Source organism: Sceloporus undulatus, chromosome 5 (genome assembly GCF_019175285.1).
Source record: "Sceloporus undulatus isolate JIND9_A2432 ecotype Alabama chromosome 5, SceUnd_v1.1, whole genome shotgun sequence".
Classification (NCBI taxonomy): domain Eukaryota; kingdom Metazoa; phylum Chordata; class Lepidosauria; order Squamata; family Phrynosomatidae; genus Sceloporus; species Sceloporus undulatus.
This window is the reverse complement of record NC_056526.1, coordinates 30,537,683-30,553,599: the sequence shown is the minus strand read 5'-3', so window position 1 is coordinate 30,553,599 and position 15,917 is coordinate 30,537,683. Positions and strand designations below refer to the sequence as shown.

Sequence of the window (15,917 nt, the reverse complement as noted above, 5' to 3'; positions counted from 1 at the left end):
TCATTCATTTGAGGGAAGTCTGCAAGAAACAGCACATACCTTGCAGCCACAACCTAGATGGTAACGATGGTTCAATCCTTTGCGTTGGGAGAGAGTCAGCCTATCCCACTTCTCATTCAAGTTACACAGTCCAGTATAAACCTTTCCATCATAAACACGGCCTAGAAAACAAATGTACAAATTATCTATTACAATGTCATCAAGTTGTTAGATTAATGAATTTAATAATATTTCCAATCTCACTGACAGCTTGGAATTTGTTGCCAGCTGTTAGAGCCACTTTAATTCCATGTACAAATATGACAGCAACACCATTCCAATAAAACAACCTACAGCACAAAAAGCTTGTCCTTCTATTCTCTGCATCCTCATGCAGGGCTTCTTAATTCTTTTAACATCTACATGTTTTGGAGTGTGGGGAAGATTTTTAAGGCAATTCTCTTAATTTTAATTTATTAGAGAAATTTAACATTTCACGTTTTCTGTTCAACCTTCTCTCAACATGTCTTTCTGAATGAACATGTACTTAGAAAGAGCAAATTTGACACATTTCAATCAAGACTGTAGTAGTAGCAGCAGCAGAAGCAGCAGGAGTAATAGTAGTAATAATAAAGGTACCACAATTGAAAAATATTCAAGTCTACAAAAAACTAAATTGGAATTCTGAGATGTTGATAGTTTTTTTTTACTTTTTTAAAAAAAAATTAACAAGGAGCTGTCTTTCAGACAGACTATTATTTATATTTATACTGGCTAGTCACTTTGTAAAACATGCATAAAACATATTCTCTAAGCAACATAGAAAATCAAATATAAAACAAAATTAAAACAGTAGAAGTACAGTTTCTAACAATAAGATCCAAAGCATGAATGAAAGAATAATAATAAAAAAATAACACTAGTAAGCGTCAGTTGATCACATAAAACCAGTAAGAGCCAACAGAGACCAAAAAAATAGATGACATTATTTACTGGGTTAACAGCTTGCCTTTCTCTCACAGATGAGACTCAAGGCAACTCAGTAATATTAAATTTTAAAGAATTAAAACAAAAAACAAGATCAACTATTTTTAAGATTAATTTATAACTCACAGTAATACTACATAGAAGAATATCATTAAAACAAGATCAGTTATTAAAATTCTTTTATATGTACTTTAAAAGGGCAGGGAGTATAAATTTGTCTAAACCTGGCAGAGAAAGGACAGTAGAAAGGGTCACCAACTGAACATTACACAAAGGGGGCTACAGCTGAAACAGCCATCTTCTTTGTGGACAGCCTATGGTTTTCATATTAAGAGGGTACTCAGGAAGAGGCCTCCATTAATTATCTTATGAATATAAAGGAAGCATTCTTATCAGCTGGGGTAGGGAACTCATGGTGTTTCAAATGTTACTGAATTTCAACTCCCACATTTGGTCCTGTACCAGGATAAATCATCATCATCATCATCATCATCATCATCATCATCATCATATCATCTTCAGGCCTGAAGGTTCTTCAATTTAGCTTTAGGTACTGAGGTTTCCCACCCATGACTAAAACAGTTGACTTGGAACATCGGAGGGTGAGGGTGCGATGTTGAATGCTGGTTGCGTAATACCTGCAAGTTATGTTCACTAACACTGATCTGTAGCCTGTGGTGCTTTGCTTTAAAAAAAATATAGCTGAAACAAAGGAAGCCTGAAAGTAAAAGATTACAGAGAATTCTACAGTTTCTTTACCTGTAATCAAATACTGGTATTTGTTGACCTCAAGCTTGACCCCACAAAGACCTTCAGAGGCTTCTGTGTAGATATACTGAACATGTGGCATCTTGTCAAAACCTCTGTACATCTTTAAAAGAGGGAAAGGGGAAAGAGAAGCATTGTTATAAATTGCCATGCAACAATAAGAACAAGAGAGGTCTGATTTATTTTAAGCGTCCTGCTTCTTGACTAAATACTAACTCCAGTCCTATGAAACAATTATTCTAGGACTCATTCAGGCTCCAGAAAACCAAGCAGAGGAGCTGATATAGCATCACACCCATGTGTATATATGAACAGGCCACTAATAAAATGCATTATATTGTTCCTTTGACATTACTGAGCCCCTTGCTCAGCTCCTTTAGTCATACACAAAAAATGAGTATCTCTTATGTTTCCATAGAGCTGATCTTTTCAGAGGAGTACAGTTCTGAATAGAGGACTGCTCAGGGTTTAGATCTGTAGAACAGATGTTCTATAATTTATCATAGGATATGCACACATGGGCCAGAATACTCCAGGGGCAGTTGCCTTGAATTCCCTGTTACACAGGCACTCCAGAGCAATACCGGCCAGCTGTTCACATCCACATCCAGCTATGCCACCTGGTGCTGCCAGCACTGGTACAAGTATCTCCCTTTGAGGCCCAAAATAAGGCACCCAGCATCATTCACATAGCTGAATGCCTCATTCTGACCACAGGGGTACCAGGCTACCTGGCATCACTATGGATTTTCTGGGAAGAGCCAGAGCAAAAGTTGAGATTTCAAAATTCATTTTAGGGGTGTTATAATGCAGATTCAGTACTGAACTGATTGTATGTCATCAGGGCAGTTGGCACATGAATGAGAGATTGGACCCTACTTGATCTCTAGAATGACTGAGAACAGGAGAAAGGATGTATTATTTGGCCCATGCAAACACTGCCATAGAGTAACACATACATCTTGCTGCCTTTGCAAAAGGAGATTATGGAAATAAGAAAAGTTTCTTGAGATGCATATCATTGTTTTTTATCCCTTAACAACATCTGTTAAAGGGACTCTTCCTATGCAACCTATACTTTGTGAAGTACCCACCTGAGCAGAAGAATACCCTTAAAGATTATTACTTTCATCAGGAAAGAACCACCAACAAGGCAGTGTTATTATTCTTGGAATACTTATTTCACCACAATCCTGTCCTATAAGAAATGACTGTTAGAGAACGAAGTATTAACGAACGTTGGCTGGTAGTGCCTGCTGGCATAACAACAGTTCTTGTTGAATCAGCAGTCTGATAAGCAATCCCCATTCTTTGGGATTAAGTGGCACTATACAGGAAAAATCCATGTGCAAATCATGTGGCTCATCTCATTTCACAGTGACATTAAAAACTAGTGTCACAAAACAGGATTGGGTTTTTCTGTCATGTATTTTAATAAACAGTGATAGAGATGTTAACTCCTTTCCCTTATAGCTATAGTTCTTCTTGTCCTCCACCTGAGTATGATATGGGGGCAAAAGTATTGTCGACTGTATGTGCTGCTCGTTTTCCTAATTTACTAGGCATGTTGACAGTATCAGTACTCCTGGGCACTCCCTCATTGCTGCCTTTATATTAGCAAGCAATAACAAAGCATCGTGGATTAAAATCATATGGAAATATTTCTTTAGGTATTCATTTTTGAAATAAATTAGCATTTCACAAAAAAAAAAAACAAATCAAAAATCAAAACTCCAGTTGTGCTGTCAAAACATACCGTTTACTAAGTAGCCTCTACAAATTATATTGGTGCTGCTTCCCTCTGCTTAGATAAACACAGGAATCTGTCATCAACCTTACCTATTCTCATCCGGTCATAAGTGCAATACCCCAAGCATTTTAATATGTAAAACCAATATAACCAGCTTAAAAAAAAGGTGACTGAGACTTCAAACAAAAATTCCACTCCAGGGAAGGAGGTGTGTCAAGAATGGTTTTGGCAGCAACTCTGGTTTGTAATGGCTTACAAAACAGCCTTCACTGCCTAACAGCTTTTATACTTAGCTGGATGATGCCTTATTAAAAGAATTATTGTATTAGGAGGCAGGCAAGTGGCTGTTTTTCTAAACCTTTACTTTGTCTAATATTTTTCAGACTTCTATAATCACTGCCAGAATATGCATTCTTCTTTTCCCCCTATTCTTCTAAAGATATTAAGCCAGTCTTATGACTGAGAAGTAGCAGCCAAGAAAAATAAACCAGGGCAGAATTTTTAACATTACATAACAAGAGGTCAATTGGCAAAGGAACGTCCAGAGCAACAGGTTTAAGTGAAATCTGCTCATCAACCGGAAAGCACATAAGTAACCACTTAGCAAAAGGAGGAAACAGCTTTTTTCCCTGGAGAGTCAACAGGTCAAATCTAACCAAGCTCAAAATGTCCATGAACTAGTTGCTCTGCCATGATTAGCTTTACATAGAATTACCATCATCTTACTTTAAGTCATACTGGAAGAAAGGCAACATTCTCCTCTTTGGGAGACTTGTAGACATTGGACCTACTTGGCATTTAAACTTGAATGGGGCAGGTAAATGTCAGAGCATGAGGCAGAGCTCTGCCTCTGACATCCAAATGCATGTTAGCACCATGTTGAGCTAGAATACAAGTAGAATGCTATAGATAGGATTATGTAGAATTACTTCACATTTCTTTTCATTTGCTACTACCTTTTCTCCCAGTGTCTTATGTTAAGCATTTTTTAAAAATATAGATTCTGCAATGACTATGAGGTTTTCTGAGCCCAAAGGATCTGTCGCACCCATCACCTTGCAGACTTAGAAGGATGGGTAAGGTAATCATAGACTAGATTCCCCTTGCCTTTAGAAAGGCAGAAATTTGCTTGGAGTGCATTCTCTTTTGCTAAGTCACAACCCAAAGATTGCTTTTTCTTCCAAATTTTAAAATGAAGAAAGTAGTGACAATTTCTGCTACTATATTAGCGAAGTACTCTCCAGCTTGGCTCACTTTAAACTGGAAAAGTGTACCAGCATTCTTGAGAGAGACTGGCAACCCTTTTGTCCTTGTTGCAGTTTTGTTCTGGACTGACCTCTATCCCCCCCTCTTTCCATACATGCATGCTTTTTTCCTTTCCTTTTTTTTTTTTTAAATAAGGGGAAGCTTTTATGCAAAGAATTAAATCTCCATACGCTCCATACGTTCAGGTTCCAATCCAGACCAGAAATTTCACTTCAACCTACTCTATACTTTTTAAAATGTTTTTCCACAAGTCACCAGATAGTTTCTTCCAAGTGTGTACATATGAGCACAATATTATATGGAGAAAACAAGATTGCTCATGTATATAAGTCATCTTTGTGTCTTTCACTTTCACTGGTAAAGAGACCTGGCAAGTGTATTCATTAGGATAAAAATGTGTTCCACAACAAGTTTCAGACTATGGCATTTCTACTCAAATGTTTTGCTTTCTCAGTCCAGCTAGACAGGATATCTCCATACACACCTTCATCTGTTTGACAGTATATCGCATTGTGCCAAAAGGTCCATCTTTCATAAGCTTCTTTGCCACAACTTTGGCTCGGATAACTGTAATGAAAGGAGAAAATTTTATGAATAACTGGCATAAGCTCAATACCATCTCCACCTAGGGTTCCCAGATCCCAAGACCCAGACCTTTTTCTTCAGCACTGTCTTAAAAAGAATTTCTCTGCTTTTGCAGGGGCTGCTATACAGTCTCCAGGGGTCTCTCTCTCTCAAAACTTCTCCAGTCACAGGGGACTATCGCATGATCGTGGGAAGGACTTGCAGACGGGATTTGCGCTTATCCCATCTGGGAAGCGCAAATGACAGCAATAATGTGAAAGGCTTTCAGATGAAGCCGTGCAGATCCCATCATTATCTTGCATTAACATGTCATTAAAGTGACATAGGCCAGCATTCTACATTAATGGAAGTTTGCATTAATGCAATGCCACTTTAATGACAGGTTAATGTTGGCATCACGCCATTGCAGTCATGGACGGATTAAGGACAGGATAAGGACTGGGGAGCAATCCCGTCCCTGTTTGAAAATCTCCACAGGCAGCACCAAGGCTGAACAGTAGGAAAAGGTCAAAGGAAAATATTAAGCTGTCCCAAGAGACCCTGAATATAGTACGTACTACTGATTGCTTTGCAGCTTTTCTCCCTTGTTCCCTTCTTCACCCTCACCTTCCTTCCTATGACTATGACTGAAGCCACAACACAATATTTCTTGGTGTGTGATATATGTAGGTTGCACCATTGATAATAAAAAGAATGGTATGAATATGTTTTTCATTTCTGCTAAGGCAATTGATTTCTTTCTTTTTTTAAATTCTTGATTTCACTTCCTCCCTTCATTTTTCTTCTCATTCTACCCTAGCTACCCTACCCTAGGTATTCTTTTCCTACCTACCCCCTGACAATTCCTGCCCACACTCATCTCCTACATTCTTTAGTCCCTTTCTCTCTCTTTCTCTCTTGACTTCTTTCTCCTCCCTACAACTCCTAGTTAAAAGTCTTCTCTCTAGCTTATTTCTTTTCTCTCTCCTGCTGCCTCCTCCTCATCCTAAATAACTTCTCCTTCCCTTCTTTATTTTCTTCCATCTCCCACCTCCTTGCCACATGTCTCCTCCCTGCTTCCCCAGCTTTAGCTTTCTTTCACCCTCTTTCTCCTTCTACCCCTACATTGACTAACTAAACTCATTGTCCTTCTCCTTTCCTCCTCTCTCCAGTTTTTCCACCTTTGTACTTCCCACCAAAAAAGAAATCTGGAAGTCAGTACATTCTTGGAATTTTAGAACTGTTAAGTTCCATTAAACTCAATCAGGCTTGCTTCTGAACAGATATGCATGGATAGGATTGCCATATTGGTTTCTATTGCCCTGTTGCTCTATCATTGTTATCATCATAATCATCATAATCCTCCTCCTCCTCCTCCTCCTCCTCCTTTCTCCACTATTTAGTACTGACAGTGGCTGTTCTTGCTTTGTTGTTGCTATTATTCTGGGAAGGGAGGGAGGACTCCATGGCTTAATAATGAGGAAGAGGGGGAAGAAAATATATGCAATATGGAGCACTGGTTAATAGACACAATCCTTTAAAAGCAGTTTTTAAAAAATTGCTTGGGAATGCTTCTTTAGTTCAATTACAACTCCTATCTGTTAACAGAAGGATTTGAAAAACTGTTGAAAAAAGGGTGGGGATTTTCCTTGGCTGGACTACAACTCCCATTTCTCCATGAAAGCAGCATTTGCAAAGGAATTAAACAGAGGTGAAAATAGTTTTCTTCTGATCAATGCATAACTTCGAAAACATTATTTTCAAGCAAAAAAATTTCCCCCATTTCTTAGACTCTCCCCTTTTTTATCCAAATAACATGCTCTGGGAAATTGTGGTTGATGTTTAATGGATCAAGACCTACTAGGGGCTATCCCTAGGTCTCAGGTTTTTGTTCTGAAATCTAGAGAAATTATCCCCAATCCTGAGAGACAGCATATATCAACAACATTGCTCAAGAAAGAACTAAGTGGTAAAGACAGGAGGATGGAGCAGGTGGAAGGAGGAAAGTGTGTAATTGTACTTTTGCTAACACATGCAGATTAGCAAATGATATGTGGATTTTATAATCAAGCCAAATTTTGAAGTTGCTGTTTTTGCAACGATTATTTCATTTACTCATCTGCTATGTGACTATAATGTTTCTGTGGCAGAACTAGGAAACCATACTTCTAGTAAAACAATATATTAATGAGCTGAACCAGAAAAACACATTTGACCTAAATCAGTGTTTCATGATCCCTTTCCTCAAGAAATCTTGCCTACTAAGCAAAGAAGCAAGTCCCTATCATAGTCCACTGAGAAAATGGAGAAAGAGAGAAATGAAACTTTGCTGATATGATAGGATGGGGAACATCCTATCAATGGCCTATATCCAAGAAGATAATGTTTATTTACAGACAAACTCAAGGCAAACACAGCCCCCTAAACTGGAACAGTCAATGGACTTATGTTCTTACTGAACAAGCTATTGAGTTGTTACCTGAAGTGAAATTTTTGAAATGCCAACTGAACTGGTATATCTGAGGAGTTTTAATTAATTTTTACACAAGAGAATCTTGTAGCACCTTTGTGACGAATTTTAAAAAAGAAATTGGCAGCATAAGCTTTTTTTACACTAACTCTACTTCATCAATGAATTTTTGTAAGACTGGTGAAATTATCACGGAAGGATTTTAGGTAACTTTACATTTGTTCTGCAAATAAGAGACACCACATGGCTACAATTCAAATACAAGACTAGAGTAGGGCAAGATTAGAAAACTGGGGGTTCCTTGAAACTGGGTATTTCTCCAACACTTTTGCGCATCACTTCTTGTAGCCTCCCCATCCAACCCCCCCCCCTTTGTTTTCTTGACAAAAATGAAAGAAACAGCAGTAGCAGTTGAATGAGAGAAAAATATACCAATTACTTCTTCTTTATAGTGTCCTGTTCCAATGCCTCTCTCCCCACTTTTTTAAACATTCTGTAGAGCCTTAGCACTAAAGCTGTAAGCTCCTTTGCTTGAAAAGATTAGCATCGCCCCCTCAGACTAGTCTACCTGAGAATTCAAGTGGCTGAAAATATCTAACAATGTTCCCTTCTCTTTCCCAATCTTGTATTTTCAACCCCAATTGGACTATTGTGTGTGTGTGCTGTAGGCTGATCTTTCTGCACAATAGAGAGTACTGGTACAGTACAAAGGCTCTTGGAAGAATTTTTAAAATTAAAAACATTAAAAGCTGTAATACTGGGAAAGTTCTCAGACTGCTGAGTGTGTATGTGTGAAACTTAACTCTGATGAAAGTATACAATTTTGCACTTGGGTGTGCAAAATGTATTGGCCTGGACCACCCTTCCCCAACTTGGCACTGCTCCAATGTTTTGGACGTCTGTGTCCTATCTTTTTCACCCAGCATGTCAAATGGCCAAGAATACTGGCAGCTACAGTCCAAAACATATGGAGGATATCAGATTGGGAAAGGATAGCACAGAGTATTGCCTGCAGGCCTGGTGGGTTAAAAGCTGTATAGGGGTCTGAATCCCCTGGAAATGAACACTGTAAGCACAGTTCCACTTTTTGTAGAGTTCAGGGGCAACCTTAGATTTAGCTATCTGCCCTGCCTCTCTCCATCCTACGTGGCAAACAAAAAACAACATGGTATTTGAAAGCCATGAAATTCTGTTAATCCAAACTCAAGTGTTAGTCCAAACTAAGATAGACCCAACCAGTGAAACATATGTAAGTATTAACTTGTCAGCCTTCCACTGATTCAGTAGGTCTATTTAGTTGAGGCTAAAAAATGGATTTAGGCCATTGATTTTACTGTGATCTGAAAATAATGCAAGTCAGTTCAGAATGTGACTTAGGCTTTAGCAAAGTTTTCTTTGAGACAATACATGTTTGCTCAGAGAGTATGAGTTTCAAAAGCTATATCCTACTATGTACACAAGTCTTGTACTTTGTGTTCTAAGTAGAGCCAGGAGTTCTCATGCCAAAAATGACAGAACATATGAACACCAACATTTTGAACACCTACTTTGAGGACTACAACTTCTCAGTTGCAGAAACTGAATGCAGTATATGGAACAGGGTTTCTATTTTCATTTCGCTTTTGTTTTGTTTTTGTTTGTGTGTGGGAGGGTATGCTATTCCAGAGAAAAGGGGTTTTTTTTTTGGACTGCAATCCCTCATAAAAGCTCAGAATGTATATATAAATCTATCTCATACACTGAGAGCATTATAATATATAGTGACTTTAATGGCGTGCAAGAATACACGAACACCAATAAGCATAAGTATGTTAAAAACACCCTAATTAATTATGGATTCTTTCTTTGCTTCTTTTCCATTTCTGGTTAAGTGGCTGTATAGGTCCTGAGATATATAGCTGTGAGAACCAGCATGATGTAGTGATTTGAGCACTGGGGTATGACTCTAGAGACTAGGATTTGAATCCTGACTTGGCCATGTAAACCCAGGGGGCAACCTTGGGCAAGTCACACTCTCTCAGCCTCAGAGAATGGCAATCCTGCTCTGAAAAAATCTACTAATAAACCCCTTTGATAGGATTGCTGTAAGTAGGAAACAACCTGACGGCACACAACAACAAAGTTGTGGAGTGTAATGCTAAATAGCACTGAGCAATTTTCACCCAAACAACAGCTTTAGAGCCACCACTGATAGTGAGCAATGTCTGTCATTAAAACACTGTTGAATTCTGAGCATATAATAATAATAATAATAATAATAATAATAATAATAATAATAAAATTTTATTTATATACCGCCCTTCTAAAAAAATCAGGGCGGTGAACAGCAGGGAATAACAATACAATTATACAAACCAAATAAAATACATTAAAAACAGTTCAGTAAAAATAATAAAAATAACATGTCGGGAAAACAATGCTGACATGGGGGGCGGGGGAAGAATTACTGGTCAGGGTAAGCTTGTTCAAATAAATGGGTTTTTAACCCCTTCCTGAATTGAGGTAGGGAGGTGGCTGAGCGGAGCTCGAAGGGCAGCGCGTTCCAGAGGTTGGGGGCTGAGATGGAGAAAGCCCTCCTAGAGGTGGAGTTATATCTCACCTCTGGAACTCTTAGCAATAGCTGCCCTGAAGATCGAAGTGCGCGGGGCGGATTGTACGGAGAGAGGCGGTCCTCCAGGTACCCTGGGCCCAAGCCATTTAGGGAAGCAAGCATGAACAAGGCTAAACTGTGCTAATGGTTGAGGATTCTGTTGCAAGATTGCAAAAGATTAGGTTTTTAAGTACTGTGTATCAGCAAGGGGCACTGGGAAAAATAAGTAAACAAACTTTTCTTAGAACTAGCTACACAGAAATAGCTAGTGTTGCTGAATTAGCACAATAGTGGCATATTACTGCATGAAGAAAAATGCTCATTCTAACAGTGGGAGGAGCATGGGAGTATTGGTATGGACTAAAGCTGACTGGCTTGGCTCTACTGGAAATAGAAGGTTGGTTTAGCTGTGGCCACGGAAGCTACCGGTTTGTAAAATCACAGGAAAAAGGCATTTTAGGATGAGGCTGTAAGATTAAAGCTGCAATCCACAAACCACTTAATGCAGAATAATTCCATATATGTCACCAGGGCTATTCTTAACTAAGTGGATACTAGGAAATGACTGCTTTGCAGTCACAACTGGTAGTTAAATATCAAACACACTTTTAAAAAGTCATTTGGAAGTTTTTTGTTTGTTTTAGCAGCTAGCTATGGACATGTTGGCACTGTTCGCCTTGCCAGATTCATCCACTGTTATTTGCAAATATACCATGCATCCTTATTCAGGTATCCGAATCAGTATTTAGGAGTCTGGTGCTTGTATTTTGTCAAGCGATGCAATCAGGATTTGTAGAATATACATGAGATCTGATGCATAAGGAAGAATGACCAAAGAGTATTTCTCATTGAGCCTTTATACATTTGCTCCCAAAATTTCACCTAAGGCCTCTTCAGATACACACACCCATCTTTCAGTGGGATAACACCTGCCAGCCATGCCCCAGCCACTAGCATTTTCACTGGCCATACTTCTCAGTGGTGCAGTTAGGCTAGACCTCAGCACTGAACTCCAGGATCCTATTATCCTTGGGCCATACTTGTCCACCAGAAAGTGGACAGCGGCAAGCAGATGCTCCAAGAATGTTAATTGAAAGAACACACATAAATCTAACACCAGTATAACAAAAGGGGAAGTTGGGACTTTAAGCTACACTTGATTTTGGTGTGATTTCTGACACTAGTCTTGGTTAGCCTGGAGGAAACGTGAATGTATGTGTCTTCAAGTCACTGTTGACTTATGTCAACCCCATTAATTTCATGGGGGTTTTGAAGGCAATGGATACTCAGAGGAAGCATGGAGCCTTCTAAAAGTTACATCAGTACACCACATGGAAGCCAGCAAAAAGAACATACTCATTAACTCTCTCCTTTCCTCTGGAGTCCTATTACAATCCTACCATTACTGATGGGAAATTTTATCCCACACAAGTGAACACCAAAATAGCAGCATATTTTAAAACCGCAGCCACTTTGAAGTGCTGCCTATGAAAACAGTCAGAGAGGAATGTTTCTGAGTACTTTGGGGTTTGGGGGGTCAAGTCATTTTGTGGGATCAGAGCAGCTGGCAAGGGCTCACGGATTATTTGTAATTATAGTTTTAAATTGGGGAGGCATACAAGTCTCTGATAAGAAAAGCATGACAGCTAAACTGTAGCTCCAAAACAACCAAACAATCCAAGTCTTAATCTGATTGTTGTTGGCGTGTGTAGATACAAGTATTTACATTAGGATACACGTTTTCCATATGCTTGTGCAAATATAAAAAATAAACAATTTATTTTTGCTCAGGAAACAGTTTTTCAAAACCTTTTTTTGGTTGACTGTCTGGGCCAGCTCTCTTGAGAGCTATACAGCATGAATGCCAAAAAGGATTAAAGCACATGTGTATCTTTGTAATTCTGTCTGCAATTTCAAACAGTGGACAGAGTGATTATGAAAATCCCACCTGATAGCTTAGCCCTTCCATTTTATACTAGGTTTTGTACAAAAAGCCAGCATATGCTAGGCTCTTGCACAAACTATAACTGCCACAACATAACATTTTAGGGACTAAGCCAAATGATTTTATTCATTAAATGAATATAAAGACCCTGTTCCTTTCATGTATACATGGATGTCTTTCAAGCCAGTAAAACAGTAAACCACCCCAAACACCCTGAATGACCAAACAGCTGTCATCATTTAGTGTCACTTTGGCAGTCATCTTTAGGCACGTATTTCTACAGTATCTAACTTTTTAAGCAGGTTACTGTGAATGCCGGGACCGGGGGGGTGGGGGAGCCAACTCCCAATTGCAGTCACAATAGTAGTGAATTGCCATAGGACTAATCACTTTTTCTGGCATGGCCCCTTTTTCTTCTATAGCTCTATGTCAGGAAGAAAAACAAAGTTGCACAAAGGAGAAAAACTTTTATTGCTCAGTTTCTGCATGTTGTGTTTTATGCTGGCTGGTCTCTTCCCAAATTTTCACATGGCAGTTGGTCAGAAGAATACTGATCTTAGCAATAAAAATAAGTAAGCATCCCTGTCTTCCTTCTCATAGGACCCTCTCCTAAGTTCCATGCTGAACAATAGCTCATTAATACACAAGCAGAGTTTTTCACCTGATTTCCAGTAGAACAGAATGGATTATGAAATAGCTACCACTAAAGCATTTTAATACTAGAATACATATTTGAAAACTCTCTTGAATATATCAGCACAGGGATAGGGAGCATTTCTTTCACCAGATGTTGCTGAAACGCAACCTTTATCATTCCTCATCACTTGGCTAAGGTTGACAGGAGGCACAGTCTAGCAACCTTTGGAGAGCCAACCATGCCTTAGTATTCCCTAGTATGGCTGGGCACTCCCCCACAAAGGTGTTACAGAAAAAATAGGAGAAGAAAAACTAAAACTAAAAGTATGGCACCTTGATATATTTTTAAAATCTACAACTGATCCCAGATCATCCCAACTTAGGAGCAGGTGGAAAAGAGAGAAACCTGGGTTGCACTTTCAATATGACTACAATAAAGTTACCTTGCTATCCAATTGCAAATCACAAAGTTGCAGCTATTTTAATAAATAAATAAATAAATATGAAGGCTCCCCAAAGATGGGGAATTGCTACCATGTGCAGTTTGTGCCATAGTTTATTAGTCTATGCGAAAAGCAAAGAGGAATTCCTTTCTCAAGGGACATATTAGAGCAAATCAGTATACATTATTATAGTAAAAACAGAATGACGTGCAAAGACAAATAGTATCATTTGCACAGCTGGCGAGGTGGAAGAGGTTTTTTTTTCCTTCAGTGACAGGGATTCTTCTGTTCAAAGCTGAACTGATAATGCCTTTAGCTGTCAGTAAGAGTAACAGCTTGACTACTCCTGCAGGAGGCAGAACCAAATACAGCAGTGTACTTGCCAGACAGAGAAAGTACCCTCTGTAGCAGAGGTACATGATCAAGCATCGATACAGCACTGAAATGCTCAGATAGTGCTGTTTTAAAGACCAGCCTAAATAGATGTTCCAACTAAGCAATATTTCTTAGATACGCTTAAGATGGCAGGGGTGTCTAAGCCCAACATGGATACAGAGGCAGTCTGGGAGAATAAGGATCCATTTGCAGCATCATTCTGCCAGACACCTAAATTCTAATGTCAGTTTAAAAAAAAAAAAAAAAAGGAATACGACTCTGCTTCTCAAGTGGAGAAAAAGGATGGGGTTAGGAAAAACTGAAGGCAGGGACCTTGAGAAGCGCACTGTAAAACATCAAGGGAGACACATGCACCTATTTCCAGAGGTACTCGGGATGCATCCACACTTAATGCTGGGAACTGTAGTTTATTGTTGTTCTGGAACTATCTGACAGGGAAGGTTACATGTCTCACAAAACTACTATTCCAATAATTCCACAGCCTTGAGCCATGGCAGTTTAAGTGGTGTCAAACTGGATTATTTCTGCAACACAGACACAGACCCAGCTTTATATGCAAATATCTTACAGACCATGCTGGCTCTTTTCTTGGTTAGAATGAACTTTCTAATGAACAGTGCTGTATAGTTTAGAAGCAAGAAATCAGACCCAAGTCCTTTGACTGATGCATCCCTGTTCCATGGAACCCTCTGCCATGAAATCCTGTGTGGAGAGGCAGGGAGGGGTCACAAACTAACTTTAAGAGACTATTAGGCAACAACTTTAATTTTAGATAGATATCACAAACATATACCATGCGCTGTATGCTATATTTCAGAGGAAGGAACTGGCAAAACCACCTCCTTGCCTCCTCCTATGAAATTCTTAGGGTCACCAGGAATCAACAAGAAACTTGAAGACATATGCTACTGAAACAAAACATTTACACATAAATATTTATGTGTAATTCAGATGGCCATGTATGATTTGATCAAGCTATCAAGTAGTAATGGCAGAAACCTAACATTACTTCTCTGATTCAAAGTAACAAAATGTCATTATTATTGTTATAATCATTACATATATAATATCAGGAGCATGCATGGTACTTCATAGACATGTGTATAGTCCACCTCCTTGAGGTCCCTATAATCTAAAATTTTATTTGGGGAAACAACAGAAGAGAAAGAAGGAAATGGAAGGGGGGTAAATAGGAAAGCCACATGGAATAGTTTCAGTTATATATACTTGGCTTGGTATAGTGGGCCCTTTTCTTCTTGGCCCATCTCTGGGTAGGAAAAAACATGGGAGCTTAAGCCCATTATTAATCAATGGGAAATGACACATGCATTTCCATGTTGGCACACCTGCATGCATAGGCCATCACTGAATAATATGTGGCATGCTGATCTTTGGGAACTCGAATCCATAGATGGCTAGCCCATCAATAAAGTGGGCCACTGTAGCAGGCTCAGTTATAATAAAGCTTGGGAAACTAGGGGTTTCACTGTGCATCTTGCTGAATATTTTGGCTTAAAGTAAATGAATAGGGTAGTCGGGTAGTCACACTGAGCATTATGGTCTGCTCTGAGGTATCTCCTCAGATGGAGTACTACACTGCATGACCCAGTATATTATATAAAAGAGGAGAAATGGTGTTTTGACACTTTCCCCATACTAGGAATAGGTTTAAATACCTCTGTCATTTCCCCACTTACTCACTTCCCCCCCCCCAGAGTAAATATCCCCAAATCTTTCTTTGTTTGGAGTTACTTCAACCACTTACTATTTTAGTTCATTTTCCTCCACCTTTTCAACAACCTTTTTGAGTTATAACAATCAAAACTGTACACGTTACTGTAAATGCATCCACACCAGATATTTATGCTATTACAATATCACTCAGTATTCATATCCTTTGAGTTTAAAGTAACCCAGTAGGATGTGGCAACCAATATATCACATGAACAAAAAATACAGTTATAGCTTCTGTTCTTCTGATTATGTAGCAGTCTTTTCTGATATAAAAGTACAGACAGTAACAGAATTCGCAATAAATAAATACTGGACTTTAGACATTAACTCACTCCTTACATTTTTTCTGCACAGTGATTTGTGTCTTCAGCTGAAGACAGAAACTGTCC

The 15,917-nt window shown here is 38.9% G+C and overlaps 2 protein-coding genes across 4 annotated transcripts in view; one reads left to right on the top strand and one right to left on the bottom strand.

Moving 5' to 3' along the window:
* The window catches only part of SYN3 (synapsin III), a 1,385,441-nt gene that overhangs the window by 1,200,808 nt on the left and 168,716 nt on the right, over positions 1–15,917 (top strand). The gene's annotated exons all lie outside the window — the stretch shown is intronic.
* Positions 1–15,917, bottom strand: part of TIMP3 (TIMP metallopeptidase inhibitor 3) — a 46,635-nt gene that overhangs the window by 4,961 nt on the left and 25,757 nt on the right. For both annotated transcript variants that reach the window (XM_042466649.1, XM_042466650.1), the window contains exons 2-4: positions 5,235–5,317; positions 1,726–1,837; positions 40–161 (exon numbers count right to left, since the gene is read on the bottom strand). In XM_042466649.1, coding sequence (XP_042322583.1) covers positions 40–161; positions 1,726–1,837; positions 5,235–5,317 — 317 coding nt within the window. The remainder of the gene's footprint in view (positions 1–39; positions 162–1,725; positions 1,838–5,234; positions 5,318–15,917) is intronic.